The sequence below is a fragment of the Chenopodium quinoa genome, unplaced genomic scaffold (genome assembly GCF_001683475.1).
Source record: "Chenopodium quinoa cultivar QQ74 unplaced genomic scaffold, ASM168347v1, whole genome shotgun sequence".
NCBI classification, from domain to species: domain Eukaryota; kingdom Viridiplantae; phylum Streptophyta; class Magnoliopsida; order Caryophyllales; family Amaranthaceae; genus Chenopodium; species Chenopodium quinoa.
Window position 1 is genome coordinate 6,583,115 of NW_018743920.1, and position 19,327 is coordinate 6,602,441.

Sequence of the window (19,327 nt, forward strand, 5' to 3'; positions counted from 1 at the left end):
AATAGATACTTTCGTATATGCTATAGGGGTGTTTAATCAAATGTATGAGATAACCTAGTCATTAATACAGTATAAAACTAAAAAATAAAATAAAAAAAGATTGTGTGTTTTATCAAAGTAAATTAATAATCTATAGTTAGTAAACCATTATATTAAAATGGCTGACATTTTTTTAGACCATATCATAGAAGTAATTGCAATGGATTTAAATTCAAAAACATAATGGCCTTCAAAAATAAACGAAATAGTTCTCTACTATGAATCAGTGTAAAAATTACTCAACAAAAAATGTACATCAGAGAGACAATTGGAAGCAATAAAATTAATTTATTTTCAAGATGATACATGCTGTCTAGTTTACATGCCTGATCATTATCTCAGTGTGAACACGAACAGCCATGCTCCTTTTCGATACTGGCAGAGGTGGTAGTGGCTGTTCTGTAACTCTGTTCCCAGGTATCCACAGGTGCAGCCTGGGAGTGCGGAACATGACGAGGGTGTTTCTCTCTCTTGTCTCCTTTTATTTGCTTCAAACCATGTTTGAGCGCAGGCAACAGTGCTTCCATACATTCAGCCACAGCATTTTGATTGCCCGGCATGTTGATAATCTGTCTCAGTGAAAATCACGAAGATGCAAAATTAACTACGCAGTGATAACTTAGAAATATTAGAATACACTTAAAGAAGACAAATGTCTACCCTGTATATGGTTAGATTACCCATATGATGTGGCAGAAAATATGATAATCAAACATTTTATACAAAAGTAAATATTGTTGAATTTCAATTTCCAACTTAGCTAAAGTAAATCATAATTTTAATTGTTTATGTGGATAGATTACCTACTGAGTAAATGCAGCAATCTCTGACATAATAACTTTTATTGTATTACATGTTTACGAAGGTACTAGACAAGATTATACTTTGCATTAAAGCTAAGTTTAATGCTTTCAGCATAGCATAGGCAAGAAACGGTACTAGAGAAGCAATCACAGATGTGCCCTTTGTACAACATAGCTTGACAAGGGGTACACTCACTTTATTTATACAATATTTGAAGTTGTCAGACTTGACAGGAAAAGCACAAGCTTAGTCAAGAAAATTAATCCAAGAACTGCTTTGATCCAATTTGTTATATTGCAAATACTTCTTTCCTTAGGAATGCAAAATTAAGTTTGGACATACCAGTGTAGATCCTCTTATTCCTGCAGCTGAACGCGACAGCATGGCAAATGGCGTCACCTATGAGGAGGAAAACAGAACAGCATACATCTTTATGACTTGGAAAAGTAGCAATAGAAAGCACAATGAAACAGAGACCAAGATTGTAATACCCCAAATTTTTGAGTATATTTAGTCGACGATATTTCTAGTATGAACTTTTAAATTTATAATTATTTTCAAATTTATATGTTATAGTAATAAATTTTATAATTACTATTTTCTATTTTCGAACTTATTAAAAAAAAAAAAAATTAAGCTGATCTTTTCGATAGGAACTTGCAACAGACTCAATTTGAATTGAGTCTTATCTGATCTTTTGAATAATCTTCTAGAATAATTGAACCTAAGAATTCTAATTTATATATACCTCTCGATGATATCGTACCTTCCTGAACTCACAAAGAATCTACCCCAAACCATTGTTTTCACCATCATCTTAATTTCATAAACTCATCTCTATTTTGGTAAGCAATTGATAATCCCTTCAATGGTGGGCTTAAAGTACTTTCTTGATAAAGGATTAGAGCAGTGTCGGTTGATTTAACTTGTTCATACAATTGGACGAGATTGCCGTACCTTCATAATCAACCGAATTCGCTCTTAGCTTGTTCCTCAAAATTGTCCTCCGTTGCTAGATATTTTACAATGACAAAATGGATTTTGCTTCCTTATTTTATACAATTATTGTGTAATTTTGCACTTACATTTACAGTGGTTTTCGAAAAAAAGAAAACAAAAGAAAAGAAAAAGATTTGATGTTATAGGTTTTGTCAGTAAGTAATGATTGAATAGTTTTGGGTGGAGTAGCCTTAAATTATAAAACTCATGATCTTGGTTTAAGGATCATTGTTTTTATAAAACCAAACTTTAGTATGTAACTATTATATTTTGATTATATGAGTTTTACAGATTGCTAACTTAATAGCAAGTAGTGTACGATATTACTAACTTAGACCCCGTTTATCTGTTTATTTGTAGACGGAGGCTACAAGGTGAACGTTTTGGAGGTTACTTACCTTGAGATTTACGCACGATCAAGGTAATTTTCATTTGAAATATTATGTGTCAACTACGTGCTTATGTAATTATATGTGATGAGTGTGTTATCGTATGATATGCTGGAATCATATTTATACTAGTTTTCTATATTTTGTGTACTAGTATAAGTATTTTCGAAAATTTGATTAATTGATATCATATGAGTTTTAAAATAATTAAAATCTTGGGAATTAGATGATTGATTATATGTAATTGATGGTCTCCAAGGCCTGTTGGGAAATGAGTGGTAATTTAGTATGTCATGTAGAATGACTATGTTCTAATAATACTGAAATTGAAATATTGTTACTTGGGATTAAATTGATTTGTGCAATACTTGTGTGCAATGTGATCGGACAATTTAATCTATTAAATGTACATTAAATTAAGAAGGGTAATGAAACCCGAAAGGGTGAAGAACAGGTTGCCCACTAGTAGTTATGGTTGCTACTAGTTGGTTTAAATTAACGTATATTGTTGTTTAGTCTTCCTCCTAATCACTGGGTATTGGTGAAGGGTGTGCACACTAGAAACATTCTGTTTATTTTCATGGCCATTTGGGGTTACGCGCGACCCTCTGTTAACAATGGACTAATCCCGGCTTACTTACTGGCGTTCTCTTTCCCTTTCTTAACAATAAGTAATAAAAGTGTTATGTGACAATGTGGTAATGGTTTAATATTATAATGTCTATGTATTTGTATTATGTATAAAATGTTTTCGAACTAAAATTATTTAATTTACGGGATGGAGTTGGAATTACTCAGTTTATCTATTTTGGGAGTTTTCTCTCTTTTCTTGTTTCTGATTTATTTTGAGGGTACTCGGTTACATGTGAGGAGACGTTAGAATAATCACGTGGCTAAGACAATTTAGTTTACTTCCGAACTTAGTTATTTTTATTTTTTTTTACTTTATTTAAAATGTTTTACAGTTTGGATGTATTGACTATTTTATTTTGCCACCACTTAGACCACTTAGTTTATTAAATTGTATTTTGTTTTGCTTTGCATTTGTTTTCTATGAAAAATAAGTGTAGCAGTAACACTACCAAGGTTCGATGGTTGGGTTTTGAAAGTTAAACAGGTTACTCTATTGTTTTAAAAGACTCGAAATCTGGGGATGTTACAAAGATATCATTCTCTATAAAAGATCATTCATATGAATAATACTCGAGTAACATGACTAAAAACTTAAACCTTCAAAAAAAAAAAAAAAAAAAAAAAATAGACAAGATAAATGATACTTTGAATTTCTTGTCCACCTCTGGTTGTTGATATCTTCAATTTTAATAGAAGTAGGAATTATAAAACAAATTATGAGAAAAAATGCTACCTTGAGACTCTCTTGCATCATGACATATAGAAGTCCTGGAGTTTCCTTTTCCACTACATCTTTTGTTGCTTCTGGAGTAACATCTCTTGGGGTGAAACCGGTGCCACCTACATCACAAGTTTTAAACCAAGATAGTAACACATACAAAGAAGTTGAAACAAAGACAACAAAAGATTTGATTTCTAAGAACAAAATCGGGCTATTTCAGAGAGCAGTCAGAGCACAAATGTTTTCAGCAACATTGTTCCTGACCCAAGTTATAATTTAGCATTAGTTTTTTTGGAAATTGAACATAAAATCATCGATCCACTCACCCCTAGGGCCCTGGTGCAGAACATGAAATTGTTTTAGTAATCATTGGAGCCAGAAAAACAAATTGAAACATTTTCACGTCATTCAAGTTTAGGTGTTTTAACTCTTTAACTTTCATATTGTCGAAGGTGACAGAAATAGCAGTGCTCTGTGTGTCTTCCATAGTGTATGCCTGGTCACTTGTAAGAAGCATAGCCCCCACTCACCAGCAAGTTTAATCCAGGGTAGACTTTGCATTAGTAGATTTGTTAAAAGAAACGGAGCTATAGACACCAATTCATTACCTAGTGTGATGATGAGGTCTACTTTATCTACATCACTCCATCTCTTTAAAGCATCCTTAATCTTGGGTACATCATCTGGAACAACAGCAGTTGAAACTACCTTGGCCCCTCCTAGCCTCTCCGATGAAGAATTAATAACAGAAATAGCCCTTGGGCCACTGCAAATACATGAGAAAAGAGCATTGATACTTCATATAAAAAAACAAGAAATTTAGACTTGAAAAGGAAAACAAAATAATTTCAGGGAACACTAGATATGATCTAAAGCCAATAAAGGGAGTTGATGGCTTTATGCATATCTCCACAACATGGGCATCAACATTACCCTCAATGCCCTTAAGAGGTTTTTGTTCAAGTCAGGGTAAGGAGTAAGGAGGGCTCGGAAATACACATCCTTGCTCTTGATCCAGATAAATACGAAGTGCCCATGTGGTCAGTTACCTATCTAGAATAGTCCGTTATTATTCAAAGCTATTAAGCATTTGGCTTAATTACATGTGGACAAAGGTAATGATATCCACAGTTTTTACCTTTAACATACTAAATGCCTTATAAGCCAAGTACATACTACATAGGTATCAAAAGGCTAGCGGTGTAGCAAAGCAAGTGTGCTACCATGTCCCACTCAAACAAGGAGCAACATCATTTTTGCTTTCTTTCTGTAGCATCAATGACGTGACCTATTTTGAAATGATGATTCAAGAAGGCGTATCCAGATGCAACAGCTATATATCTTCGTTGGCATGGTTTGAGGGTCAAAACTAACATTTGAAACTCACTAGAGCTGACAAATGGTAACGTTAATCAATAAATAGTCTTGTAAGGTAATCGTTTAAAAATAAAATAAAGGAATATAAAAGATAGTCTATCCACATTTTTCCAAAAACATATTCATATCATGAAGATGTTTTCCTGAGGTCATCCAACATTTCCACCATGGAAACTAAAAATGCTCATTTTCAAGGAAGTGATTTACATCACCGATTGCAATATGTTTTGAAATAAAAGTTCATTTTTTGTTTACATGTGCTCTTTCTTAGGGCCTGTACAGTATATAAACATGGTGTAACACCAGTAATATCACGAGTCAATTGTCTAAGGCATTGGATAAGCCAAAAAACGAGGGGAAATGTATAATGTGGCTGTAAGAGTGCCACCCAACAGCATTAAATGTTTAGATAACCTTGCACGCATATGAATTGTGAATAACTCTACCCAATTCAATTGGCTGAAAGAGAACCTCACTAAGGGTAGTATGTAAGCATGTGATCTACTCTAGTTGAACGCAGTTAGAAATTAAAGTCATTTATTGTCTCTTTCATTCAATGGTTATCCACATATTATGCTTCCTTTTTTTCAAGGAAATGTTCTACTCAAAATACCATAAATCAAAGTTGAAACAAAGCATTAATCTTGCTTACCTACGATCAGGCCCAGCCCCTGATGCGACTGTATCACTAACTGTCAGAATAGCAACTCGAACATCATCATTTTGGAACTTGCTTACAGTTGTTTCTATAGGTGAATTCTGTACTGATGAATCCTTTTTCATAGTAGAGCTCAGTTCTGAAATAATAATTGCAGACACAGATGTTCCAGCAGGAAGCAAGGTGCCTCCAGCTGGAAGCTCCAATAGTGCATTTGCGGACTTCATACTTAAAAGACGACTGCTCATCTGTCGACCAGTGCTCTCAGCAACAAAACTAAAATTTACAGAAAGAACAGATTATTAAACTTTTAAGAAATTTCTAAAGTTTTAGAAAGAAAGCAAATTTATGAACAGACTCTCACTTGTAACTTTGTAAGCTCTAAATGGAGAGCAGTAACTTAGAGGAGAATAAAGGAAGTAGATAAAGTAGAAAAAAAAAAAATATATATATATATATATATATATATATATATATATATATATATATATATATATATATATATAATATAAATAAAAAAAAACATATTGGAAAGAGGAATCATCTGCAATGGAGGGACCAAATATTACCCAGGCTTCCCTGATCCATCATTTTCCTTCCAAGTAACAATTGCACGGTGAAATTCAGGACGGGCAGGGTCTGTTTTAATGGGCTGCTCAAGGCGGGCATGAACCCTATACATGAAACAAAGCATGCAGATGGCTTGAGGCGCATTCAAGTGGTCCCAAAAATATATCAAGAAGGAAAAAATAAAAAATGATATAGAATAAAGAAAGGCAAAATCAAATTTAGAAGCAAAGAGTATTGGTAACCTCAGAACGTCAGAGTTTGTCTGTCCAGAAAGAAAACGTATGGTAGGCACCACAAAGAGGTGGAAACAGACTAAACAGCTAACAGGATTTCCAGGCAAACCAAAGGCCAGAACTTTGTTAACATTCACATTTTGAGTTGGCTTCAAATTGATCTCAGCAAATGTCAATGGCTTCCCTGGCTTCATAAGAACCTAAAGCATCCAAAGCTATACTACAAAATCAGTATGAATAAAACAAAAATACTATAAGAAAAGCTAGCATGTTCTGTGATCTTTAATCTACTATTCAGGAAAGAAGTGCAAAAACATAAAAATATCATAATTCACACAGCATTACAGCAACTTGCTTCATCAATTCATCATGAGCTCATGGATCTTAAAACAAGTAATTAGCCTTAGAATATATGATTCAAAGGCAACCATAGTTACCTACTTACCTTGCTGAAATGCACTATTCCTCTCTTCTCAAGCAATGGTTTCACATAATCTCGGTCTCCCATAGAAACACCACCAGATGTTAAAATTATGTCAACTCCATCAGAAAAGGCCTTGTCCATGATTTTCTCAAGCTCCACTTCATCATCACGAGCAATGCCAAGGTCTACAATACTGCAACTCTGTTGTACAGCAGCTGCTAGCAGCATAGCACGGTTGGAGTCCCTAATCTACAATGAGACATAGTATATATTTTAGTGGCAAAGTCATTAGATCAGGAGAATATGTCAAATGAACGACACCTGAGGTCATTCCATGTAAACTGAACTCGTTACACCCCACCTATTTTATGCTCAAAGCACACATATCTGCTCTCCAAAACCATCCTAATTCTAGCAAAAAGGAACATTGAGATAAGTTGAACTACATGAAAGGAAAAAAAAGGGCAATAAGGTATGGGACAAGGAATGCATGCGAAAAGAGAATTTTTTTTTACATTCAATTTGTTCATGCAGATCTCTAGAAGCCTAGGCACAACTACCTACCTAGAAATTCCAAGAAGTTTGATTACATGTGATGAAATATCTACTTTTGACACCACTCAAAAAAAAAAAAAAAAAAAAATTAAAAGGCATTATAATGATATTTATAAATTAGACTTCTTAGATAAGTATAAAGTTTCTTGCATTCCAGTCACATCTAGAGATCAACAGCACAGTCAAGTTATGATACCTATGTGCTTTACAAGCATACCCTATGTATAAACTATAAACTAACTATCGTAGTCAGGCCCAATCCCCAAGCTCTGATTAGATATAATCTTTAATACTTAAAATACAAAGGAAAGTTAAAATACAGAGGAAAGTTAGAAAGATGGGAAAGAACCATGTATCTACCAAGAGGGAGGTAAAGAAAGCAAGAAACTGGCAACTATTTTTGAGTTCTGACAATAGCAAGCAACTTTCTCAATGTACAAATATACTACAATCAAGTGGAACAATAAAGATTTTGGTACCAAAGTACAAATATACTACAATCCATCCTCGTGAAGTACCTGACCACAGCCTAGATTTTGGGTTGTTGGCTCCACTAGTTCATCTCCAGTTGAAAGCACACCAATTGTTGGAGTACGATAAACCTGCAAGGAAGACCATGTAATCTACGTTTTGCTACTCTAAGACAAGGAAGCTAATAAACAAAAGGACATGAGCATGGAGCAGTCGCTAATATACCTGCACCATTGTCACGCCAACAGTGGCAAGCAGTCCGATTTCAGAGGCACCAACAAGATGACCAGCCTTCAACACCACAGCATCTTTCTCAATGTCACAGCCCTTGAAAAAAAGATTGTTAGATGTAAATACTGAGAGAGTATCAATCAACCCTTGGAAAAGCTTATCAAGTACTAGGACCTCCACATAATCCATCTTAAAAGATGGCAATGAGCAGAATATATAAAGATCTTTACAAAAAAAAGTGTGATCTTTTTTTTTGGAAGAAGAAAAGTGTGATCTTGATGAGGAAAGAATTACCACTGGGCGAACATCAACACCTGGCCTTGTTTGCACCAATATTCTTACTCGCTTAGGCAGACTAGGATCACTTTCAATTCGTTCAGTGTCTTCCACCTGAACAACCGCATCAGCTCCATCAGGGATAGGCCCTGCTCGACATCAGAAGAAACAACCATCAATGTCTGAGAAACAAAATGTTCATTATTTGTCTTTCATAAAGCAAGCAAATAAGATATGCTAAATGAAGTTAATGAACGAAATAGAGGCCTAACTAAGTGCAATTCGTAAAAGATCCGAATGGGTAATCTATATCCAGCCACTGTAAAATATAACTCACACAGAAAAGTAAAGATGAAGGTAATAAAAGACTTGGATACAATATGATTATAAGATGCCAACCAAGCCTTATCATGACATTCTGCATTTACTTCCTGTTCCAAATTCCATGGAAGCCTATGCTACAACAGAAAATGGCAAATAAAAATTAATCCTACGACATGAAACACTAAATAAGAAATTTATTAATGTAACTTTACTCTTCTAATTTTGTATATAAACAGTTCCTCTCAACAATGTATCACTAATTAAACTTAGCAAACAAATTTAGATAGCAGAATCACATTAATCTTACATTCTTACCTCCAGTAGTCACATATGCAACAGTTCCAGGAGTCACAGTCACACCAACAGCATCGCTTCCGGCCCGAGATTCAGTAATAACAGGATACTCTCCAGGACCATCCGCAGCAACCACTGCATAACCATCCTGTCAACATTACAGCCGCTTGAAATCCATAAAATCTTCTCAAAAAAAAAGCCATTAATCAAATACCCATCCAATTGAAGAACACTAAAACAACCCTAAAACCCAAACCCAATGCGATATTAGATTAAATAAGAATATACCAATTAAAGAACACCCCATTTAGTAATATATAATCATTTAATTGAACTTTGTCAATAATTACACAAACATGATTATAATCAAGCAACCCATTAAAAAAATTAGCAAAACCCTAAAAGTTAAATCGATTAAGTTAAAAAAGGGTGCTGCTAAAAAACGAAATCAAATCAAAATAAAAAAAAAAAATTAATTAATAAGAGATAAAAAAAACCTTGATGGAGGCAGGGTAAGGAGGAAGAGGATCAGGAGCTTGAATGTCTTGGGCCAAGGTTTTACCGAGAGCTTGGTGAAGTGGGACCGTCACTGGTTGAAGACGTTGAGCAACTCCTAGTACGATTTTCAGTGCTTCTTCAACTGTTATCATCTTCACTTTTTCTTCCCAAACTAGTCTTCTCTTCTTCTTGTTTTGTTTTTAGTTAGGTATATCGTGAGAGAGAGGCTGAGCAAATTGTTACGTACTGTAGTATTTTGGATGTCCCAATTCCAGGCCCAAAGTTACCTTACCTACTTACAGGAGTTACAGCCATAAACTCCCTATGTTTATTATATATATATATATATATATATATATATATATATATATATATATATATATATATATATATATATACTCGGGTGTATAAGTATACGGAGTATTTGATGTACTATACTCTGTATTTGTTCTTAATTGGGTTAATTTTCATATATGGTTGGTCATATCGTATAGCCGGGGTTACTTGGTCAAGGGTTACTCGTTTGGGGATTACCCGATTAGTATTTTGGTGTGTGTCGACCGGCAACATGGTGTGGCCAACAGCACAGAGAAGGAGCTTTAATCGATTTTTTTCTCGTGAAAGAAGAGCCTCATGGGGAAGAGGTTCCATCATAATTCTTCGGAGTACTCCAGGAATTTGAAGATGTAATACCTCCGAAGCTTCCCTAGAGACTTCCCCCTCAGGGAAGTTAATCACGAGATTGAGCTGGAGCTAGGGGCTAGGCCTCCAACCATGGCGCCCTATCGGATGGCACCACTAGAGATTGAAGAGCTAAGGAAGCAACTTAAGGAGCTACTGGATGCAGGGTTTATCAAGCCATCCAAGCCACCTTTACCTGTGATTTTTTAGCGCAAGCATATGCAACAACTTGGGCCAAGGGAGATGCCCATGGGTGCTGCTAAGCACCTTCCCCCTATGGAGCTTTATTTAGCTCAAGGGCTATTTTACCGGTGAATACCGCATTGACATAACGCAATAATAGGCCTTTTGGGGGCTCAAATGGGCCCAAACTTGGTGGCCGACCCGTATGTGGACCCAATGATCCTCGTGGTGAAGTTGGTTTTCCAAAGTGGGCCCCACAAATGTCCAGATTGTGCTAGGAGGTTCAGGATATGCCCAGAAGCTTCTAGAACATTCTAGGATGTGCTTGTACGTTCTCTTAGTGCTAGTCTTATAGAATGCTCCAATCTGGAATTATGTACATAAAAGTTATATAGCCAAGAGTTGTATAGAAGCCTCTAGAAAAGATAGCTTCTAGGACCCTTCATTTTAAGGAGGTTAGAAGGTTCTAGATAGGAAGTCTCTGAGCACTTGGGAGTCCTGTAAATAGGGGTCTTCCCCTCATTTTTGTAGCATCTTTGTAAACACTTTTATTCTCAAGATTCGAACATGCAACCTCAAGCTATAATTTTAAATATTTCACCAATAAAGTATGACATATTTTATATTTTCATTGTCAAGCAAAATTTATAAATCCAGCGTAAAAAAGGCTTTTCGTATCGATTTTTGGGTTTTAGTGGCGATTGTAGACTATACAATTTTCCATAATTTTATAAATGTGCATAAACAAATGAATATATATTTTTATATTTTTCGTATCGATTTTAAATGGGTGTACATGACGATTGTAAAAGATATGGTTTCCTATACTATTTCACAAACATGCGTGTATATTGTTGCGAATGTACAATCACTACAAAATAAACACTTCTAATTCCAATGACCTCGAAAACTAATTTAATGTACTTGATGTTTCTCCTTTCTCCCCACAGAAACTGCTAGCACAAGAGTGCTAAACAGAAAACCGATTGGCTTGCAATTTGGTACAATTCAGGACTCGGAAGGGGTCGGGTGCCCTTGCCCAAACAAGCTATAAGACCTAGGATCCGAAAAATGTCATACTTTCATTCCTGATTTCGTACATCAAAGATTCATTGGACTCAATCTGTAATTCACTGTCTTTAAGTAGAATAGGTATTGTATATTTAAGCTTTCTATCGAGCTGCTGTGACACTCAAGTGCTAGTTTCCTGCTAAATACGTTTCACCATGCCACCTCCATGTCCCACAATTGCTGACAATTTTGTCAATGAAACTAGAATCTCCTGCTAATTCATTCAACATAAAATCACGTAAATGCAAGTAATCTTATATTGTCATTCATTGAATTCGTAGTGGAAAAAAGTCACCAAATAAAAATGAAACAAACAAAATTCTCAACACTTCAAATAAAAGGATCATTTTACATCATACGTTGTTAAAGTTGACTTCTTAAAGACTATTAAGATCAAACATCATAAACTATTTTGAAAGAGTTATTTGTTTACCTCTTAGATCTTATCTTTTCAAATACTTACCTTACATAAAAATTACAATATACTCAAAATGTTGTCATATACTGAGAAAGTGCATTTAGCAATTGTGTGGGTTATCATCTCAACATAAGTATGTTTTAAATCATTAAAAAAATATTTTGTATACTTTTTAATAAATGTCAAAATTTGGGGTCGGGCTCCAACTAAAGTGAGGCCTTGTGCTATTGCCCAATAGCCGACCATGAATCCATGATCACCTATCTTGAATTATTGTTATACTTAAGAAATTTTTATTATTATTATACTTTCATTAATGTAGTTATGGAAAATCAAACAGAGATACACCATTTGATGTTCAATCAAATTATCGTGACAAAAAGTAAAGTTTTAGAAAAGTCAAGTACTACACATGCGAATCCGCGAATATACACGAGTAGTCGAGTATCAATAATTGTTTCGTATACCCGGGTATACTATGCGCATGTTACACCCGGAAGAACATAACCCTATGAATAAAAGAACATTACCTATAAATAGAAGAACATTGTCTATAAATAAGATAACATTACATATAAATAAAAGAACATTACTTATAAATAAAAAAAATCATAGTTATAATAATTTATTATTACATTACAAACGTACATAGAGTACATCAAAAAGAACGTTACATATAAAATAACATTACATACAATAAAAGAACATAACTTAAAAATAAAATAGCATTACATATAAATATAAAAGAACATTATCTTTTTGAAAAGTAACGTTACATATAAATAAGGGAAAAATGCTACTACCCAAACCCATGGAAGAAGATGATGAACAACAATGGTAGTGCCAAAAATTCAAACAATCAAGTAATTTCATGATAATAAAGCTTTATATGAACAACAAACATTATCACAAAACAAAAAATAGAGGTAAAAATAACAAGCAAAGAGAGAGTTCACTATTGAAGCACAACCTAAGGTTTCATATTCATGAAGTAGAACAAAGATGAACAAAGAAAGAGAAGTCAAACCTCAAATGAGTAGAAAACCCTTGTAAAGTGAATTAATAATGGAAATCAAGCAAGTTGAACACTCAATTGCAAGTTATTTAGCCAAAATAAAAAAATACCAAAAATTCTCAAACATGAAAAATCCGAAAATTTGGTTGTGAAATTCGGATTTTGGAGTGTAAAATCTAGTATAAATGTGTTTGTGAGTGATGAATTAAGCACATAAAAACTATAAAAATCAAGAAATAAAATGGAAGAAGAAGTTAGAGGGAGAGGAGAGAGAGTATCGAAGAGAGAGAAAATAAATGGGTGAAATAAACATTATATATAAAATAAATAATATTACATATAAATGAGGCTTCATAAAAAAAAAGAACATTACATATAAATAAAAGAACATTAAATTTGTCCCAATGTTCTTTTATTTATATGTAATGTACTTTCGAGTGTACCATGCACATGGTACACCCCTCTCTACCATACTATTTGTGGTCGAGTATTTTATTTGTACATATAGTGAAAATATAAATTCAATATTCATCAATAAATCAAAACCTCATGAAAATTTGTGGTTCAAACTTCTTTTCACAAGACCACGTGATTTTTTAATTTGTACGTAGTATTTCATTTTAATTTTAATAAAAGACCATGTGATAAAAAAATTTAGTTCCAATACCATGAAGTAAAAGGTTATTTTTCTTTCTCTCTTCTCTAAAAAGTAAAAGGTTATTTCTTTACAATAAATAAAAATAAATAAATAAAATCACGTCCGGTATTTACTGGGTAACGCCCGTATTTTAACACGACTTTACAAACATGCCCCCTTATATATTCACCCTATTTCGCTTTCACCTCCTTTAAACTCTCTTTCTTGTTACCCCACCACCCACCAAACATCCACCGCCACCTAACAACCACCCCCCACAATCCACCACTCCACGTCATGATTTTTTTTTTTAAGAAAATTGCTTTACTCTTCAACGATTAGCACAAGCGGTGAATGGACGAGTTTGAGGAAGCGACGACGCCACCGGGGAGGTTGCCGGAGCATCTCTAAATTTTCGTCGTTTTTTTTTAATTTCGTAATCGTAGGAGGAAGGCCTGAAATTTTAGAATCTCCCCCGGCACATTCTAAAATTTCAGGCATTTTAGGGGGGAACACCTGAAATATTAGAATGTCCCATGGAAGATTCTAAATTATCAGGCGTTCTTCCATGGCATGAACGCCTGGAATATTAGAATCCACCTCGGGACATTCTAAATTTCAGGTGTTCCGCCCCTGAAACGCCTGAAATTTTAGAATGTGCCAGGGGAGATAATAAAATTTCAGGCATTCCTTTTGAACGAACGAAAATTTTAAAAAAAATTAACATGCTCGCCGGTGTTAATTCCCCTGCCTTTGCGATTATCCGACATCCTCCCCTCCCTTATAGCCTCGACGCGATGGTGGTAGTTGAATTGTGGTGGTTAGTGAAAATCAAGATGTAGGGGGTGAAGAGATAGAAAAATAACAATGAAAATAATGGTTGAAAGGGTTATTTGAGGGAGGGAGGGGCAGATAAGTATGTTTATATTAAAATACGGGCGTTACCTAATTAATACCGGACGTGATTTAGTAGTTCTCCAAAATAAAATAAAAGGTTAGTTCGAAGTCTTCGAACGATAGAACGGTCATCAATTCGAAAAAACAAGTTAAGTCCCTCATTTTTTCCAGAAAAGTCATCAAATCAATCTGAATTTTATCCCCAAAGCAAACCCTAACTTCATCTTCTCTCTCCTCAAAACTTCCAAATTAATCCCCTAATTCCCCCAAATTCTCCATGAATTTCACGAATTAGCTTCAAATTTCTTTCCTCATTTAGATTCTTCAGCCATGTCGGAAGCTTCAACGGCGGTAATTTCTCCGACGAGCTCGCGAGTGGTGACGGAAACCGTAAATGGGTCTCACAAGTTTGTGATCCAAGGCTATTCATTGGCGAAAGGTATGGGAGTTGGGAAACACATTGCGAGCGATAATTTCAGCGTTGGAGGGTATCAATGGGCGATTTACTTCTACCCAGATGGCAAAAATCCTGAAGATAATTCAGCTTATGTCTCCGTCTTCATCGCATTAGCGAGCGAGGGTACCGATGTCAGGGCTTTGTTTGAGCTCACTCTTGTTGATCAAGGTGATCAACCGAAGCATAAGGTTCATAGTCATTTTGATCGTTCTTTGGAGAGTGGGCCTTATACTTTGAAGTATAGGGGTAGCATGTGGTATGTGTTCTTGATTTATGGTGTTAATTTTGTTGATTGAATGTTTGATTGATTGTTTTTTGAGTTGATTGTTGTTATTTTTTATGGGTTTGATTGATTGAGTGATTGGTTGTTGCTAATTTTGGGTAATTGGGATAGAAGGGTGGATTAGGTAGTTGTATTTTGGGTTTTTAGTTGAAATCTTGAAATTACTAACTTGTGCCAGGAATTGTTGGTATCTAAAACTGAATTTTTGTGCTAGAATGTGGGTAATTGTTGGTATCTACTTTAATTGATTGAGTGATTGTTTGTTGCTAATTATGGGTAATTGAGAAAGAAGGCTGGATTAGGTAGCTGGATTATGGATTTTGAGTTGAACTTACTAACTTATTCCGGGAATTGTTGGTATCTGAAATGAATATTTGTGCGAGATTGTGGATAATAGGAATCTTGGATCATTTTCAGGCGAATAAGGGAGGGAACATCATTTTGAGTTTGTATGTTCGTGGAAGGGATTGTCTAGGGTTATAGAGCTCCCTTGTATTTGGTGATACTGTAATATATTGGGTTTGTTTTCCCCTAGTTAGTTGTGATGTGATGTTTTGTTGTAATTTGGGCTTGTAGTTTGGTGTTCTTGAATTGGAGATTCATAGTCATTTCGTGCTGATTGTACACTTATAAGCAAAGGTAGATTTAACTAAAGTGAATCGTCCTCTCCTTTATCTTGTTATGTACCTCTATTTCAAATCCTCTTATGTATGCTTATTATGATCTGCATGACTGCACCATATAATATCTTCTAAGTTTTACTTCTACTACTCTGCAGTGAAGATTTTTTTGAATCAACTCTATAAGGCAACTTTCCCATATTTACCTCTATTGGCTTTATTAAGAGGGTACTGATTGCAGGACACCCATTTCCTTAACGCAACAACAATTCTAATAATCTTTTACTATTTCTACTGAATATTGGTGTTCCCCTGTTCTAATTAGACCTACTGCTTCTTCCCTTTAATTGTTAAAAAATTAATAACAAAAAGTATTGTGGTTTTTAAAATTTTGGCTAGCATTTGGTTGTTTTCCTGGAAATTTAGCTGGCAATCTACCTAAGGATTGTGCTAGGAACCAGCCCGAGCCCAATTTCCGTTTTACATACTCTAGAAGACCCAAGAAGAATCTGTTATAGGCTTGCTGAGCTGGATGTTTGTTATAACCAATTTTGGGGTAGAAGGGTATAATAATAATTTGCTGTAACAGTTTGTTATCAGTTTGTTATCAGTTTGTTATTAGTTTGTTATGGTGCTGGCATGCCTTAGCTTGGGATAGGCTGTTAATTGGGGGTATTAATAGGAGGTTTGTTTTTGTAATGAGATATTAGAAAATAATTAATTACAGAAGTCTGTAGTTGGGAGAGCTTCTTCCTCTCGAAAGAAGGTGTATTACTGTTTTTCCTTGTTGAGTAATACAACGTGCTAAGGCTGCCATTGTTAGCTTAGTCTCCAGCCTACATTGTTACACTGATTCCCAGCAGATTGGTCTAGATGTTGAAAATCATGGCAGTCTAGTTTCTAGTAGCATGACAGACTGAATATTTCTTGACCTAGTAACATACATACTTACTCTGTTTCAAAATAAGTGCAACTTTTTTTTTTTGGTTTTGCACTATTCATATGCTAACTTTGATCACATATTTTTTGCTAATTTATTGAAAGTATATGTTATAAAGTAAAATTTTGTTATATTAGTTTCATTGTATGTTGTGCATTGGTAAGTGTTATTGTCAAAGTGCTGCAGTTGCAGTCTTTTTTTTTTTTTTTTTTTTTTTTTTTTTTTTTTTTTTTTCTTTTTTGGTTAAAGGAAGTATATTGTAATCTTTTGGGATGTGTCGTATCCTCAACCCTTAGTTTGCTGATCAGGTAGCAAGGGTGCTTGGTCATTCCATGTGGTTCATAGCTGATTTTTATCTAATCCAAGTGGTAGGGTCATACAGAGATGGATACAGAGATTTGTGGTGGGGGAGGGGGTAGAATATGAAGGGAAACATATAGGAATTACATCACTGACAGATAGATGCTAACGTGCTTCCTGTGAACGGAGTGGTGCTTTGGACTTTGGAGTTAATGGAAGTGTTAGGAACCCAGTCAGTTATCACTAATCTCACCTCTTGGAGAGTATGTCCTGTTTCTAGTTAATTTGTTTAGCTATCAATATATTCTCCTCGTTGGGTTTTATGCTATGCTGATATAGTATGTCTTGTTACTTCTGCTGTTTCTGTATGTACTATAACTGATCCTTTTTGTTTTTTTTCTCAATCCCTGTGGCTGGTCATGAGTTTTGAGATTTCTGATTTATCTCTCTGGTATAACTACATTTTTACGGTTTTTTTTTTTTTTTTTTTTTTTTTTTGGTAGTAATTTTTTTAGTTGCTGAGAAGCTCAATGTATTTCTTAATCCTTATGGTTGTTCATTCATACATGCAGGGGATATAAGCGCTTCTTCAAGAGGAGTGTGCTTGAGACATCGACTTATCTTAAGGATGACTGTCTGAAAATCAATTGTACTGTCGGTGTTGTAGTGTCATCAGTAGAATGTCCTAGATTGCACCCTATTCGGGTTCCTGAGTCTGACATGGGAATGCATTTTGGCATGTTACTAGAAAACATAGAAGGTTCAGATATTGTCTTTGATGTGGCCGGAGAGAAGTTCCATGCACATAAATTGGTCTTGGCTGCTCGGTCACCTGTATTTCGTTCTGAATTTTTGGACAAGTTAGAGGAAGGAAAAGAAGAGATTACTGTGACCGACGTGGAGCCTAAAGTATTCAAGGTGACTTGTTTTCTTATGGCTTCAAACCTTTTTGTCTGCCATCTAAATTTCTATGTGCTGTATGCCTTCTGCTCATAATTAGATTGCGTTTTTATTTACCGGTGGAATATTCTTTTTTAAGTTCTTTGTCTTGCTCCACTATCCTTAATCTTCACTTGCAGTAAAGAAACCAAGGAAAATGGATTTAATGGCTTTTTTTTTTGTTTTTCTCCGAATAGACGTGCGCAGTAACATTTTTTGAACATTCTTTTCAGGCCATGTTGCACTTTATATACAGAGATGCTCTAGTGGAAGAGGCGGACCTCGCTTCACTAAGTTCCTCTTGTGAGTCCCATATAGCTGATTTGTTAATAGGTAAGTTGTTGGCGGCAGCTGACAAATATGGACTGGGAAGGCTCAGACAGTTGTGTGAATCTTCCTTGTGCAAGGGTATATCTGTCAATACCGTTGGTGAGATTCTAGCATTGGCTGATTGTCACAATGCCACCGAATTGAAGGCTGTCTGTTTAAGATTTGCAGCTGAAAACCTTGCAGGTTATGTTCTGTTCTTTGTTTCCCTGGCGTGTTAATTTTTTTTTTTTTTTTTTTTTTTTTTTTTTTTTTTAATATATATGTGTGTGTGTGTGTGTGTGTGTTGGAAACTTGGGATAGGTTGTGGGTTGGCTTATCTCAAGTATTTATTATTTTCATTTGTTTTAGAGAGTTTGAGTTATTTTTCATTGTCCTGGTTATGGTATTTGCATATTATCTGCAGTTTAGTCGATTTTCATTTACTTGTATTTGGTTTATTGCAACCTCTGTGAATGTGCTGAGCTATTTGTTTGGACTTTTTCTGATATTTTTTTTCCTTTGGTTCTTCGATGCAGCTGTTATGCGCTCTGATGGCTTTGAGTATCTTAAAGAACACTGTCCCTCTTTGCAATCAGAGCTTCTAAAGACAGTTGCTGGTTGTGACGATGATTGCAGTAGCGCAGGTGGAAAGTCTCGGAGTGTGTGGGCCCAACTCTCTGATGGTGGTGATACTAATGATAGAAGGGTTAGGCCAAGGACTTGATTTTTTGCTAATTGTATGTACCAGTGCTTCCCGCAATGAAGTACACATCAGAGGAAAGGGCAGTCGAGCACAACTGACACCTTCATTGGCTTCATTGTTGGGCTGGTGTAATTGTTGTGACGTGTGCTAACCTGTGTACAAGTGGTTTAGCCTTTGAGTTGTTAATCGAAGCTTAGGGTGCTGTTGGCACCAGTGTGTTGACTTGTATGAGCGTCTGCAAAATGTTAATGCAGAATGTCTATGTAAATGACCTCATTTTTCCTTGAAATTGCAATATTTGTCCAATATCTAAAGTTACCGTTGTTGTCTGTCCTTGCCACTCTCTTTTGGCCCTTCTCCCTCCTCCTTACATACACA

General features: G+C 35.1%; 2 protein-coding genes across 3 annotated transcripts; one reads left to right on the forward strand and one right to left on the reverse strand.

Moving 5' to 3' along the window:
* Positions 1-185: 185 nt before the first annotated feature.
* LOC110688211 (molybdopterin biosynthesis protein CNX1-like) lies at positions 186-9,746 on the reverse strand. Of its 2 annotated transcripts, XM_021864928.1 has the most exons (13): positions 9,496-9,746; positions 9,020-9,146; positions 8,399-8,529; positions 8,099-8,200; positions 7,921-8,004; positions 6,869-7,096; positions 6,433-6,623; positions 6,190-6,294; positions 5,615-5,896; positions 4,194-4,351; positions 3,598-3,704; positions 1,186-1,242; positions 186-608 (listed from the first exon to the last, which is right to left on the reverse strand). In XM_021864928.1, the coding sequence occupies exons 1-13, from the start codon at positions 9,646-9,648 to the stop codon at positions 378-380; spliced, it is 1,956 nt and encodes a 651-aa protein (XP_021720620.1). In that variant the 5' UTR covers positions 9,649-9,746; the 3' UTR covers positions 186-377. The 2 variants fall into 2 exon arrangements, with proteins under 2 accessions (XP_021720620.1, XP_021720621.1); XM_021864929.1 differs by lacking the exon at positions 9,496-9,746 and having other exon boundaries at positions 9,012-9,102.
* Positions 9,747-14,500: 4,754 nt separating this feature from the next.
* LOC110688213 (BTB/POZ and MATH domain-containing protein 4-like) lies at positions 14,501-19,284 on the forward strand. Its single transcript, XM_021864933.1, has 4 exons — positions 14,501-15,111; positions 17,571-17,916; positions 18,171-18,450; positions 18,783-19,284. The coding sequence occupies exons 1-4, from the start codon at positions 14,729-14,731 to the stop codon at positions 18,968-18,970; spliced, it is 1,197 nt and encodes a 398-aa protein (XP_021720625.1). The 5' UTR covers positions 14,501-14,728; the 3' UTR covers positions 18,971-19,284.
* Positions 19,285-19,327: the final 43 nt, after the last annotated feature.